Genomic DNA, 15,347 nt, shown 5'->3' on the forward strand with positions numbered 1-15,347 from the left:
CCCCGCCGGGGTCATGGCGCGCTGCCCGCGCCGGGCGCTGGGCGCGGCGGGGCCGCTGCTGCCGCTGCTCTGCGCGCTGCTCCGCGCCGCCGCCGACACCAGCACCGGCCGGGTAGGTACGCGAGCGGGGCCGGGCGGGGCCGCGGCTGCCACCGGCCTCCCGGGGCTGCGATGTGCGCTGGGTGTCGCGGGGTGGGCCGGAAAGCCGAGCGGGCAGCAGTTCCTCCGCCTCCTCCGCCAGAAACCTTCCATCATCTCCCGCAGGGCCGGGCTGAGCTCGGTTGTGCGGGCACAGCTCCTCCGGCCGCGCCTCGGCAAGTTGGGGACCGGCTGGAGAAGCAGCCGTGCCCCTCCTGTGTGGTCATGAGCATCAGTCCCCGGGAGGAGTTTCTCGGCGTGTCCAGGTGGCCATCGTCTGATGCCCCTTTCCCGCTGCCGCCTCCGAGTGCGGCCGGGAAGGAAGGGGGATACGTGACGCCAGCCCCACTCCGAGCTGTTTTGGTTACTGTGCTCTGCCCTCGCTGCTGGAGGGCAGCTAATGTTGGTCATAATGAAGTGTTTCGGCATTGCTGTGCTTGTCAGAGGCCAAGGCAGGGGTAGCAAATGGTCTTGGAGCAGTTTTGCAGCTTAGCTTTGTCTGGAGCCATTGGTAATGTCCGTGTTTAGTGACACTGTATGTGCCCGCCCTTGGGGAACTTCGGCGTGCCCAGCCCGTGCTCTCGTGTCGCTTCTCTACCCCACCTGGAGCACTGCCTGTGGCTCTGGGGCTCCTAACACGAGGCCAACGAGGAGCTGCTAGCACAAGGCTAGAGGAGGCCACAGAGATACTCTGAGGACTGGCACTCCACTGCTCTGAGCCAGGTTGGGAGAGCTGGGGGTGTTCACCTGGAGAAGAGAAGTCTCTGGGGACACCTCAGAGCCCCTTCCAGTGCCTAAAGAGGCTCCAAGAGAGCTGGAGAAGGACTTGGGACAAGGCATGGAGGGACAGGACAAGGGGGAATGGCTTCCCACTGCCAGAGGGCAGGGATGGATGGGAGATTGGGAAGGAATGTGAGGGCTGTGAGACCCTGGCACAGGGTGCCCAGAGCAGCTGTGGCTGCCCCTGGATCCCTGGAAGCGTCCAAGGCCAGGTTGGATGGGACTTGGAGCAACCAAGTAGACCACAGTGGAAGGTGTGCCTGGCCATGGCAGGGGAGTGGAATGAGATGGGCTTCCAATCCTTCTATGATTCTTTCTCCTGCTTTGGAAGCAAGGCCTCCTTTCTCTCTCCCTAATGGCTTCTGGCATCTTATTGTTGCCACAAAGAAACAGGGATTGTTCTCCCACTTGTGCTTCTCCTGACTTGAGCCCCTTTCCTGCTGCTGTGTTATGTTAAGGGAGAACAAGCCTCTTCTCTCCCCTTTCCCAGAGTGATCATGCTGTCAGTGGAAGAACAGTGCATGCAGATGATTTATCAGTGCTTACGTGGTGAGGACTGTCCTGTGGGTCAGACGGATTGGGAAAAAGCTTATGGGATATATGTTGGTCTCATATTAATCCTGGTCTAAGTGTTGAATCAACCAGAAGAATGAAGCACTAGGGGGTGTGCATGAAAAGTTATGGGGAAAGGTTTATGAAAACAAGTTTTTATTCTATTGTTATTATTATTACTTAATATTCTGGTTTCTCCCCGTATCAAAGTGAGGGAGGGGAAGGCAGGAGAGGAAAAAAACCCCTGAATTAATGTGTGTTTTTGAAAATGCTGTCCTTAGCATTTTGACAAGTTTGACACATGGTTTTATCTAAGGCTGCGTTTTAGGGTGGAGGCAGGGAAAAGGGACGGAAACTCCTTGAGGAGAGTTGGCTGTTTTCCTGTTCTGACAGTTCGCTGGTATTAGCTGTTGGTAGAGGAAACACCCACCTAATCAGAGTCTTCAAAGTTTCTGAGTGTGGGTTTTTTTGTTGTTTATTTGTTTGTTTTGGTTCATTTGAGTTTTTTTAGAATTATTCCTGTGCTTATTGCAAGTGCAAAGCTGAACTCAGGGCTATTAAGCTGTTTTCTTGGAATGATGGTCCAGAGACAGCAGTGGGTGGTAGGCAGTGGGCTCTTGGAAGCTTGCTGCTGTGGGGACTGAGGAGTCTCATGATGGCAAGGGGACAGGGTGCACAGGAAGTCCCTGGAACAAGAACAAAGCTTCTTGGGCATTTCTGGTGCTCTCAAGACCTAAGTCTGCCCCAGTTGCCCAGTAGGGATGATGTTCATTTTTGATTGGTAGGTCTGCCTTGTCCCATCAGGAAAGGTGATATTAAGCTGGGTCTTCAGCCCTTCCTAGGGATCAGCTGGTATTACCAAACCTAACCAAAAAAAAGAGAGATGGCTGAATTTTTTGAGCTAGTTTGTCACTTTTTCTTTTGAGGAAATGTTCTGAACTGTTATGTTGAAAACTTACTGTGGCATCTTACCATCTGTTTCTTTCTTTTTCAGGGTTGGTTAAAAACTTACGGCTACTTACTTCCATCTGACAGCCAAATGTCTGCCTTGCAGTCGGGAAAAGCTGTGCAGTCTGCAGTTGCCACTATGCAACAGTTTTATGGAATCCCAGTAACAGGAGTTTTGGACCAGACAACTATTGAGTAAGATTAATATAGGCTACTTTTGTCTTTGTCTTTCTTAATGCATTGTCATAGTTCCTGGGTAATTATTCCAGGTGCAAGAAGTCTTCAAAAGGGATAGATTTGCCTGACTGACTGTATCAAAGAAGTCTTGATTATTGAAAGGTGTTTCTAACAAAAACATGTGGACAATTCCACTTTTCTTTTTGTCAACAGTATTTTTTGTGAGTGTGAGGAGAAGCTCTTGTTACTGTTGTTCTTTGAACACAGATCCCCATTGCTGGTGCACAATCAAAGCATGAATCCTGTGAGCTTCTAAAAGTGGAGGACATCAAGGGTTTCATTTATTTCCATCTCCGTCTGAATTTAGGTTAAAATTCTGGCTCTAGAAATGGCTTCTAATCTATTTCTTAATTAATTGGATTTGTGTATCTCCGTAGATGCTATTTGTGGAGATCCATCGTTTGAACTGAAGTGAGTTATTGTAGTCTGATGATGATAGTCAGGGCTACTTAACTGCCCATAGTTGCCATTTTTTGGACATTAGATGTTCTCTGCTGTATGTTGGCCATGTGTTGTTGTTTGTGATCAGAGTTTTGGCAGCCCAGAGGAATTGGTGTAAATCACCAGGGCTGGAGGGACTTTGTTCTTTAGTCTTCTCATCAATGTGGGCTGCAAAGGGTGGTGTGGAAGTGGCTCCTTGTCTGGTCACTTGGGTGTTGTGTATATGGCTGGATCCATCTGCTCTTGGTCTGGGGAGCATCTGCTGGCTAAAGCAGAATGCAGAGAAGGTTTTCCTAAGGCTTTATGGGGGAAAAAGCATCTCATGGTGAGCAAAAAGAGGAAGCCCAATGGAACTTGCTTAGGCCCTGCCTAGTTGCCCCTGCCCCTTGCTACATTAGCAGACCTTTTCAGAGCATGCTCTGCCTGGTTCTTAGTCTCTCCTCTTAGGGCACACTGCTGGCAAAAGGGACACCACAGCACAAAAAAAAGGGCCACAAAGTAACCAAATAATATAAAGAACAAAGGGGTTTGGTTTTATGCCTTCCAGACTGCAAGAAGAGGGAGAAACAGAAGAAATTAGTGAATTGGGCAGGAGGGGATCATCCTGGGCTGGGACTACCTCTCCAGTGAACATAACGTTCCCTTCTTTAGCTCACTGGAAGAGCTCCTTGTTCTCCATTGAGGGACAGAGAAAATCCTGTTTGCTTTTCAAATGCGTTGAAAACAAAATGCTTTTTAAAGGTGGGAATTTTCCATCTGAGATCTCTTTGCCATTAATAACATGGTTTGTAGGTGAATGCTGAAGCAGAGCCATCGAGCAAGGCTCTATGTGTGCGTTTGGTGTGCAGAAGCTTGAATCTGGGATGCTGATGATTTGGAAGGGGATGGGGAAAGAAGGGGCTGTGATATTGGGGTGCTAGTTTGGAAAGTTAAGGAGCTGCTTCTGCTGCCTTGTGGGTGACAGGGGAAAGGAGCAAACTGCATGTGGGAGTACCTGCTTTACTAAGAAAAAGTTTTTCTGAAGGAAAGGAAGGTGTTGCCCACATTTTAGTGAGTTTGTATTTATGGGTAGGGGTTGATCAGTGCATGAACACCCAAAGGCTGATGAGTGAAAAACCCAGATGATTCCCTCTTCTGAAACCTCAAGTCTCCAAAAGCTTGATACCTCAGCTGCAACCAGACTATGGTGTGCTTTGGAGGCATGTTGGGTTGCTCTGCCTCCATCTGTCCTGAGTCAGTGGTTCCATATGTTGTATGGCAGGGTGGAATTTGCCTAGAAATTACATGAATGGAAAAAGAGGTCCAGATTGCTGTTAGCTGTGAGCCTGTTGTTTGAGCTGGAGGGGCATCTGCCTGGGCTGTGTTGGGCTGTCACTTCCTCAGACCTGGTTGTGGAAGCTGAGCAGAAGGAAAAGAGCTGGCAAGGCAGGCTGCCTCCAAGGGCTCTGAATTACTCAAGCATTTACTAAGCTGTTGTTTCAGTCTGTGGTATGAGTTTTGAGACTTCAGTTACGAATTTTTCTGTCACATCCATCAGTGTCATAAGTTCTGTCTCTTTAAAGTGACTGTAAGAATCAGAGTTGTGCAAAGTTATTATTTTCTGTGGTTTCTTTGTTAGGCAACAAATTCTGCATATTCTATTTACACTTATTATGGAAGCCTAAAGTTTCTCGTCTCCTTTCCCACATGCCCTCAAATCCTGAGCTTGTTTTTTCCCCCAAGATTGGTACCCAAGCATGTGGAGTCACCATGCAGGTGCTGCTAGTGGGAGATTGAAAGAAACACCACCACTGGTGATGCTTTTTGGTACCCCAAAGGAAAGTTGGGTGGGAGTCCATTCAGCAGAGGGTCTGTCTTGAGGCTATGTAGTTTCCTGTAAAGAGAGCAGGGAGAATATATAAAACGGCCTCCTCAGACCCTGCAACTGATGGTGCCTCAGCAAATTTTGTGTCTGCCTGCAGCTGGTGGGCTGAACTGAGCAGCTGGGCAAGGATATAGTCCTGGAGCATGCTGGAGAGAAGGCACACTAGTGCTGAACAGAAGTGGTGATTTGTCTTTGTTATGGTCAATCACATGGCCTTGGAGGGAACTGAGAAATGATCTTACTTGTATTGGAAGTGTGTTGTGCTTTGTCTTGAGCCTGTTGTGTGGCTCTCTCACCTTGGGGTGCACCAGAACTGTTTAAAGATACCACTCCCACCAGCTCAAGTGTAGGGGATTGAGAGTGACAGCTTCCTCTCTTTAGGAGAGTCTTGTGAAGGGCTTGGAGCCTGAGCTGGGGAAAGCAGCTGTGTCTGGACAAGAACTGGATGTCACTGCTTTTGGAAATTGCCTGTTTTCTCATGCCAAGCAGCTGGAGGAATGCAATAGTCTGCGCCTCAAGAGTGCCAAGTATAAATTTTGATGATCCAGTGTTCCCATTTAAAAAAATAGGGAGGGGGGGAAGCAACCATAAGTATCTGAATCTTGCTTCAAGTAATTGTCTTTTGTTGTTTCTGATGTGATGATTTCCCCTGGAACACAGAGAGGGTTGTCCAAACTGCTCAGTAGAGAATGACTGTCATAAAGCTCAGCTACAGTACAGATGATGAACAGCAGCAAGCTACAGCTTTGTGGATATTTTGCCACAGACTTGCCCTGCTGAGAGGAGAGATGGCTGGATTTGTACCCTGATCCAGATAAACATTCTCAGTTTGACATTAGCTCAGGTTGTTGACAGCTTGGGTGCTGCTGAGCTCCAACCAGGTACCTGGGCTCTGTTACTTGGCTTCAGACAGGCAGTAGCTGAACTCTGGAACAAACAGTGGTAGAATATGGGGGTTCAGACAGGCCTAAGTGAAATGGGGTTGAGAGAGTAGTTAGGGGCCATGGGGCAGCATGAGTCTCTTGGCAGCTCTACCTTGGAAGCTTTGGCTCAAGAAGTCCTTGAAGCCTCAGGTGTTGGTATTGCAGCTTCCTCTGGAACAGCCTGTACCTGGAGCTGGCAAAGGGGCAGGGAATTTGACTGTTGGAGGGAATTCAGTTTCTGTGGGGTCTCTGTGCAACTCTGGCTTTGATAGCAGGGGACTGAGCTGTGGGAGGGTGAATTCCTGTGGCCAGCTGGGCATAGGGCAAGTGTTGGGAACTTGCCAAGGTTTTCTTACAGGAAACAGATGCTGAGGTGTGAGGTCCTGCTGGTGTGTCAGCACTGCCCTGGACAGCCCCAGTGACTTCTCTACACATGTAGGCTGGTTTGGTAGTACTGCTCTGTTAAATTTTTATCTTCTAGATGATACTGGTAAGGATAAAACAGAAGGCTTTTTTCTGACTATAGTCAGGGCCTGATGATGATGCTGTTCAGACTACTGGAGTTCCCATGATGCTCAAGAGGTGAAAACCTGATTCACACTATGGCTTGTATAAGGTTATAATAAAAACATTGTATCATAACATATGAGTGGAATTAAAAAAAACCCCTGAAAACTCAGGAAGTATCTGGGAGAATAGAGGTGACAGTAAGTGTGAGGTCTCGCTAGGAAAGTGCTAGAAGCAATGCAAAAGAGCGCAAATAAAGGACACTTGGAAAAACACAGTGTGTTCAGGTTGAATTGATATATCTAAAAGCAAATCTTAGATGTACTGCTTTTCTTTGAAGGTGGCAGCAGTTGTGTGGGCAAGACAGATCCAATTTCCACAGGTTGCCTGGATTTCTGAAAGATGTACAGTGCTGATAAATGTGAGGTGATGTAAGTGGGGAAGATCTGTGCTGCCTTTATATACACAGCTTGGGTTCTTGTCAGGTACAGTGCAATGTGTATAACAGCTCTCATTTGCTCTGTTCTTGGTGGGAAGATGATGACAGATGACTGCACTGAAATTTATAAGCAACCAGAGTTACATATAGGAAGTAGAATCAGGAAAGGGCTGCGTGGCTGCCTGAATTGGGAGCAGGTGTGTGTGTTCTGAAAGAATGTTCTGGTGAGGCACAGTGTTTGTTTGTCTGGTTGCTTTAAATTTAAAAGGTGTCCTGGCAAAAAGTCTTGTAAACCATCTACTGGTGATGGGAGACTCTCCTGAAGGTCTGGGGCTAATAAAAGAATAAGATATACATTGTTTAGGCACAAGCATGGACTACTTGCCATTGGCTGGCTACAGTTGATGGAGGAATGTCTGCATTTGGAGGCCAAAAGTTGGCCCCTGGGTGGCCAAGGATGTGGGAGAAACCTTACTGAGGAGGAGGGAGAGAATTTGGTGTCCTGTGTGAGAAGTGGGCCAGGACTGGCTACAGTGCTTTTCTTGTGTGTAATGAGGCAGTGGCATGTCTTGCAAAGTGTTCTTAAGGGCTTTGTGTCACACTGGACAGTTGCCTTTGCCATCAGAGTTAGTGGGCCAAATGCATGAAAAGCCTGAAGAATTCCAGTGGCTGAGGCAGTGCCTTAGGGAGGCTGTGGCCAGAGACTGCTTGTGTTATTCCTGGGCTCTGCTCTCCTGTCCTGGGCTGCACTGCAAAATCTTAAAGGATGTGACTGGGGGCCTGTGGAGACCAGTACCTGTAGTTCCTCAGTCTCTGTCCTTGTTTCTTTCTTCCCCAGCTGCCACATGCAGTGATGGGCAGATTTGTTTCTCCATAAGCCACTTCTGGCTTCTCTGGAGTGTGCCCACACGAGCAAGTGTATTTTGAGGAACAGTCTATTTCTCCTTGATTCTCTGTCAGAGAATCATTGAGGTTGGAAGGAACGTCTTGAGATCATCTACTCCAACCCTCTGCTAAAACAGGGACATCTAGAGCAGGTTGCCCAGGATCATTTCCAGTTGGGTTTTGAATATCTCCAAAACCTCTCCAAGGATGGAGATTCTGCCACGTCTCTGGGCAACCTCTGCCAGTGTTTGACCACCCCCAAGCTGCTACAAGAAAGAAACAAAAGATCTGTCAAGGCTGGAGGTAAAGGAGGTAGGGAAGGAGAGTGGACTTCTCTGACAATATTGCCTGAATCCCTGTGCAAGGGACAGCATCCTTTGCTCTTCCAGTTCACTTGGCAATAGAGACTAGACTTTCCTACATCATGAGTGACATCAAGAGTCAGGGATTATGGGGAGAACCTAATGGAATTTGGTGTGTGTGACCCAGAGACTGGAGGGATCTGTTCTGGTCATTCCAGGTGAAAGCCTTAGTTATTACCTGGAAGGGTTGTGCTTGCCCTTGTTCAGTTTTACCTAGTGAGGTATGAACTGGATTTGTTTTTCAGTGGCACAGGAGCACTTTACCAGATGGAGAGTGGATCCAGTAGGTGATAGCTGAGTTTGATCCCAGGGCACACCCACCTGCGATTTTGATTTGGGTCACTTGTGGCATTATCATCATTAAGCTCTTGTCAAGCATAGGGGCTACCTGATCTGGAATCTGTGTTTCCAAAAGGAAAAATGAAGTGGTTTTGGTGTGCTGAGGTGTGTGGATTGCCAGCAGAGGTGGGGTGTACAGCCCTGCGCTAAGAGGATAAACCTGACAGAGGAAGGACTGAACCCTTCTTGGGGTCAGCACTGGCCATCTCTCAGAGGACTTCCAGTCACCTCCTGAGTTCTTTGGAATCTCTTTTCCAAACTCTTTGCGTAGCTTGCTTTTTTTTTCCTTTACTTGCAGGTGGATGAAGAAGCCTCGGTGTGGAGTCCCGGATCATCCCCACCTACGTCACAGCCGGAGGAAAAAACGGTATGCACTCACTGGCCAGAAGTGGAGACAGAAGCACATAACCTACAGGTACAGCCCCCTCCCTCCCCCTTTTTGATGGGGAAAAAATGGTCTGTACTTGTTTGGCATGCAGAATTTGTAAGTACTTTTAAATTTAAACTGGATCCTCCCTGTAATGTCTAGCTCAGGCTTTCATTCTCAGAATGTGGTGGAGGGGAATACTTTCAGAGCACTGGATTAACTGAAGAGTCTGTTATCAATTAGGAAATAACTGATCAGTAAAGGCACCTAAATCCCAGCCATCAGTTGTGTAATTTTGGCAGGAAGATCTTAGTAAAAGGCCCTTTTTCTTCTGTTAGAAATCTAAGGCTCTAACCTTTAGATCATGTGTCACCTTCAACAAACCATCAGAGCAGAAGGAACATCACTGTTTGGGGACAAGATGCTTTCTCCTTCTACTGATTTGCAACATTTATTTTTGCAGAGGTTTTACTTTTGCTCCTGTAGTAGAGCTCTTGCTTTTGTCCAGGCTTAGACCAGCTGAGGTTAGGCCAGCTGAAGTGAGCTACAGGTGTCAAGAGTGTTGCAGAGGGGCGATAGTTTCCCAGAGAAGTGTTCTGAGTCGGTCTGGCCGTGAGCTTTTGAAAGGCAATTGCTGAAAGATGGCCAGTGGAGGTTTCTGGCAATAAGAATGTCACTTCAAAACAAAATTAACCCACCCTCTAGCTGAAATTACAGCCTTCTAAATTTTTGGAGCAGGAAAGGAAATTGCAAAGGAATGAAATTTAGAGATGTAGGCATTAGGGAGAAGATCTGGGTAAGACTAAGACAGAAAGAGAGTCAGCAGTGAAGAGGTAGAAATGTGGGTGACCAGCATGGGGAAAGTGCCAGAATGTGTAGGAAATGATGGTGTGAAGGGAAAGAGGGTCAGGGACTGGGGCATTCTGTCGCTTCTGCCAAGAATTCTGAGAAAGGAGGAGGATGCTTCAAGTAACGGTGAGGGACTGCAGAGACTGGGAGGAGGGACCTGTTCTGGTGACTAGTTCAAAGCTTCCACCAATAATTATTACTTTAACTCGAATTGTAAAGGGACACCTTCTGTATGCGAAGGGCTGAGAGTCAGATCCTTTTTCTAACCTTTTCTGGACCTTAGGGAAAAATGGTATGGAATCATATAAATAAAATATGTCTTAAGCATATGCATAAGCAAGAGAAGCAGATTGGCAGATGGCTGCACTGCTGCCTTTGTCAAACCAGTAGTTGTTTAGCTTTCCAATTTCAGTATTTGTGGTGTGCATTCCAGTGATGGGTGTCTTGATTCATCACTGAATGTGTTACAGTGTGTTTGCATCAAATTGAGCCAGCTTCATTAAAGACTGAAAATTGTTCCCATGACATAGATCTTTCATATTCCCTAGGTCAAGTTTAATAGATCATGAGGCTATTATATGCACACACACAAAACACATCATGAACAGCATTTTTAAGATAAAGTTTAGAATTATGGGAAATTTATGTGCAGTTAAATGCCCCTTACTGTCCCCAAACTCTGTATCTTTAGCTGTCTTGGACTGGGCTGCACAAAACTGGCAGATCCATCACTCTTATGAGCTCTAAAATATTTTAAGTAGTTCAGAGAATGAAGCGGGTCATATAAGTAAGGTTGTGTAGTTTACCGGAAGTTTGTTTCTCAAAATGAATTTTAGTGGTCAGGTTTTTTTTTCATATAGTAGGTTCCATCTTAGCATAACTTCAGACAAAATCTGAAATAATTTACATTTTTTTAAAAATTACTCAGCTGTCTACACCCAGATTTGAAAGGTTGTCAGGTTTTTAGGAAGTGATCCAAAATCAACCAAAGCATTATGAAGATTCTTGTTAATAAATGTAGACTTCACATCAGCGTGGTAGTTTTGTTGGTAACTTTCTTTGTAACAGCAAAACTTTGCATGCGCAGAGTAGTGTCTGCAAAAAAATTCCCTTTGAAAGTTGAAACTGTGTGGCTATATATTGGTAAGCCTCAAATGTGTTCTGCAAATTGAAACATCCCTTCTTTCTCATTCCCACAGTGTACACAACTACACCCCCAAGGTTGGTGAGATTGATACAAGGAGGGCCATTCGTCAGGCCTTTGATGTTTGGCAGAGAGTGACACCACTTACCTTTGAAGAGGTCCCTTACCATGAAATTAAAAATGACAGAAAGGAGGCAGATATTATGATATTTTTTGCTTCTGGTTTCCATGGAGACAGTTCTCCGTTTGATGGAGAAGGTGGATTCCTGGCTCACGCGTACTTTCCTGGACCGGGAATTGGAGGAGACACTCACTTTGACTCAGATGAGCCATGGACCCTGGGAAATTCTAATCATGATGGTAAGAGTGCAGGTCATCTTTCCCAGCAAGGATAAGTTGGATGCAGACACACTGACAGGCTTTCAACTAGAAAGTATTTGCTTGGTAGAACTTTCACCTCCCATACACTCTTTCAGATGCTTTCTAAACATGTATTCTATCTTAAATGGGAAAAGAATATTATCAGTTTGTTTGTGGCTGTGCATGGTGTGAATTTTAGGAGTGAACAGAAGAGTGTGTCTGCTGGCTTCTTACATCTCTCAAGATTTGGGCCTTAATTGCTACAAAAACCACAACGCTGGGAGGGAAAAGATGAACAGAAGAGTGTTGAAATTGTATCAAGTGGGGTACTTATCAAGGGCAATTAGAGTCAGTCATAATGGTGAATAGAAAGTTGAGAGTGAAGACATTAGAATGTTAAGTTGTTTTGATCCATATTTGTTTTCTCACACTCTGGAATTCCTCCTCCTGTTGGAGGTTGGGGCTGGCTGGTTAGTTAAGGAAGACTGATGATTGTGGCAACTGTTTTTATCTTATTAAGCATGAAGACTTTCTGCATCTTCCTAGCTTTATCTCACTCTCTAAAGGCAATGAGCTCTTTCTGTTCTATTTTCAAACCTTTGATTGAGGATAGTGACACCTTGTAAAAAGTTCAGGCTGATAATCAGAATTTCACAGTGGCCTCACAAAATAGCTCTCCAGTTTCCACAGTCATAATGGTTTGGGAAGAATGGCGTGTCTTTAAGTCTTTAGGGATTCAAAATCATGTTTTGATATTTTGATAAAAGTTTACTTGGACTGTAAATATGTCTTGATTTTTAAACTGTATAAAAACAGCAATGTTGTTGTGCCCATGATGCCATAGGACATATGCAGAGGTGATGTCTTTCATTAGACCAAACAGTGTCGTTTGAAAAGAAGAAAAGCTTTCAGGCACACAAGCCACCTTCAGGCCAGGCCTGAAGGTGACAGCTTGCTTTCAGACTGGATTGCAAATGGGGAAAATCCCTCAGAGTTGTGAGTCGGTATCAGATCATCTTTGACAGGAAACGGAGCTGTCAGGTTCAGCGAGGGAGTGCTAATTTGTAGGAAAGCAGAAATGATATGATACTTGTCTTTGTAGAGAAAGAGAAGTAATGTTTCCTGGCATGTGTAAATGACTAGAGGAGGTGTAGGCTGAGAAAGAGAGAGCTGGGGTGTGGAGCGGGGGAGAGTGTGGAGGCTGTGGGAGGTTACAGTGTGACACAGAAGCAGTGTTTTGCTGTCTTGAAATGTTAGAAATGTTTGTTCCTAGGTTTGTGGCTGGAGGGCTCCCTCCAGGATCAGGAGTGACAGACAGTCAGAGACTGAGTGGTTACCTTGTGAGAGCTGCAGCAGGGAGGTGTGTTTGTGTGTGTCAGTGCCCTATGTCACTTCAGTCTGGTCTCAGTAGTTATTTGAGCTCGAGTGTGGGAGTGTGGGAGGCCCAGGTATTGGATATGACTTCTCAGGAAAGCCCACGTATGAGACCTGGGAGTGCTGGTGTCTGAGGTAGAAGGTCCTTACAGGAAGGTGGAAGTGAAGGTTTTGACAAGTTGTACTTGTTTTTTTCTATTCTCACATTCTGCACAAAAGGCTTACTTCTGAGATAAACTTAGCAAGGTTGGGAATCAGCTTAAAGGCTGGCAGGGGTGGCTCTGCAGAAGACTTTCCATCCTTTGGTAGGATGTTCTACCATAGGTGATCACTTCTTTGAGGATTTATTTTGATGCAGTTTTTAGGATGGTGTTTGAGAGCAATGCGTACAATGAGTAGAGGGTCTCTCTTTTTACAACAGCTATTCTTTATGCTATTCTTATCCATGTGGCTCTTTCAAAAATGGTGTATTTTTCTGGTGTGCTGAGTGACTGTCATGAGTGGTGTCCTCAAAGTGCATGGATTGGTGTTTGAGGGGCTGGTGTGCACTTTGTGTAAGAATTAATAGATGAATTGAGATTTCCTATTCAGAGGATGTCACCTGTGTATTTATTTGCTTTCAGATAACCATGCTGCATAGACTGGGCTGCACAGGCTCTTTTAAAAAGTCACCAGTGAGGATGTTGAGAATGGTGGGGTTGTATTTTTCCCTTCTATCTGGGGGAAGTGTTGATGGTAGAAGGGGAGTTTGATGTTTTGAGGGTGGACGGGGTAAGGCTGTAGTCAGAGCATTATAGGCATGTTGTGTGAGGAAATTGGTTTTGCCTGCATCCTTATCTTTAGTGTGCGGTTGTGAAGATGTCCTGCTTCCTCACTGTATGATCCAGACCTCTTTAGGGAGGGATTTCCTTCTGTTTCACTACTCCTTGTCACTGGAGCAGTCACTAGCTTCAGGTTCTCACCTCTTGATGTGTTCTATTTGAAATGCTTTTAGCAGGGCTTGGAGAGTTCCTTCTTGGTCAGAGGTTTCCTGCTCAGTTCACTGCCTGTTTTCATTGAAAATAAGGTATTAATGGGGACAGTGTCATCTGTTTAATAGGAAGTATTTCTTCAAACATGGTCTTGCTTGTCCTTAAGATATGTATTTTGTGGCAATGGGGTTGATCAGTCTGGAACTGAAGAAGCCTCAGTGAAAAAATAAAAAACCTCTACCAGTAAATCATTAGCAAAGCTCTCATTTATTCACATGCAAAAGAGAAACTGGTTTGGCCACTCACTATCTGTTCAATGATTATAAGAATCTTGAAATAAGACTGAGGTAACAATGGTATCTTTACATCAACCCACAAAATAATCACAGTGTAAAATGTTCCATTCCTGACAAGAATGTGTATTAGTTGAAGGGAAAATTTGAGTATTCTGCCTCGGAGCTCTCTTAGCCTTGCAATTGTGAACATAAATCTCCTGTCAACGGAGCAGAATGCTGAAGCGAGTGCTGTAGATCCTTAGAATATTTGGCTGATCTCTTATCCATATAGTTTTATTACAGTTATTACAGTCTGATCTGAAGATTTGCTTTTGTGGTTCTGCATTTGTTACACTGTATTGTGGCACCTGCAGAGGTCCAGCCTGTCTGTGTTTGGAAGCAGCTGTCACCCCACAGAAGAGCTGCTTTGCAGTCTTCACTAGCAGTACAAATTATATGGATAAAAGTGAAATGTTTCACATGAAATTTTATCCAGTCAGGAAAAATAAGAATGATTTCAGCAGATCTTTCTATGCAAACAGCCGTCTCCAATTTGTACATGGAGAATGTGGTGTATCCTGTTGATGAAGGCTTCTGTCTTGTAAAGATGCCTTGTGGTAATCCACTGGGGTTATTGGCAACTTTATCATCCCAGCTAGGGGATAGTTAGTTGGGATTTATATACTCATTATCATTTTGCATTGTCATCATTATACTGATTTTGCCCTTGTGGACAGCATGGCCTCTACCATGTCCCTTAAAATTATTGGTGTAATCATAATAGCTGTGATGCTGTTGGTTGTCCTCTTGAGCCCTTGGTAATAGGGGCACATGCACCAACCCTTCTATTTTCTTCTGCTGTGAAGAATGATCCCTGCATAGGCTCTCAAAGTGAATGCAAAGTTTCCTTCCCCCTGGATAATAGTTACAATTCCACTCAGGCATTCAGTTTCTTTAGCCGAGTAAGACTGTACTTCCAATCTGTGATTGCTGATTTCTCTTCATAATTGTACTGCCTTCTCTGGCATTCTCATAAGCAAGCTGTGGAAGATTAATTTAGATAATCTTATGATGAGGATGGGCAAAAGGTAGGAAGTTGAACTCCTGGAGCAGCTCTTATTAACTGGGATCATGGGGTGCAGAATTCATTTGTTTTCCGGTGACAATGTCGATGGGAGCAGCTGGGAGCACGAAGCAGAACATTGGAATTTGGAGGAACCAAGGCAAATCAGGGAAGTGATGTGGCAAACAAGATGCAACTGAAAAAGAGGGGGAGCGTGTTTTTTACATTTAGTGATAAATCATCTACACAACCACACATGAGGAGCAGCTGGCATGGTTGCAGTGGTGGGACTTACATCATGTTTTTCCTGGAAGGTGCTCTTCAGTGGCAATGAAAGCAGCTCTTGGCCTTTAGCTGGTCCCAGACTTGTTAGGCTTTGTTGCCTGGCACATGCAGGCAGGTGAAGCTGTGTTTGGCGTCCCTGTCTTTCAGCAGGACCTGCGGTATAGCTGCTCCCTGGCCGCGGGGCCTCTCTTGGCTGCTCAGACGCAGCATTTGGTCACCTGCATGTGTCAGCACAGTCTCAGTG

General features: G+C 45.6%; 1 protein-coding gene across 2 annotated transcripts in view; it reads left to right on the forward strand.

The window, feature by feature from the left end:
• Positions 1-13: 13 nt before the first annotated feature.
• The window catches only part of MMP24 (matrix metallopeptidase 24), a 43,390-nt gene continuing 28,056 nt past the window's right edge, over positions 14-15,347 (forward strand). Inside the window, exons 1-4 of one of the 2 annotated variants that reach the window (XM_048321604.1) lie at positions 14-112; positions 2,465-2,613; positions 8,714-8,830; positions 10,831-11,135. In XM_048321604.1, the coding sequence (XP_048177561.1) occupies positions 14-112; positions 2,465-2,613; positions 8,714-8,830; positions 10,831-11,135 (670 nt within the window). Of the gene's footprint in view, positions 117-2,464; positions 2,614-8,713; positions 8,831-10,830; positions 11,136-15,347 lie in introns of both variants that reach the window. The other variant, XM_048321605.1, reaches the window with a different exon arrangement.

The sequence above is a fragment of the Corvus hawaiiensis genome, chromosome 17 (genome assembly GCF_020740725.1).
Source record: "Corvus hawaiiensis isolate bCorHaw1 chromosome 17, bCorHaw1.pri.cur, whole genome shotgun sequence".
In the NCBI taxonomy this organism is placed as follows: Eukaryota; Metazoa; Chordata; class Aves; order Passeriformes; family Corvidae; genus Corvus; species Corvus hawaiiensis.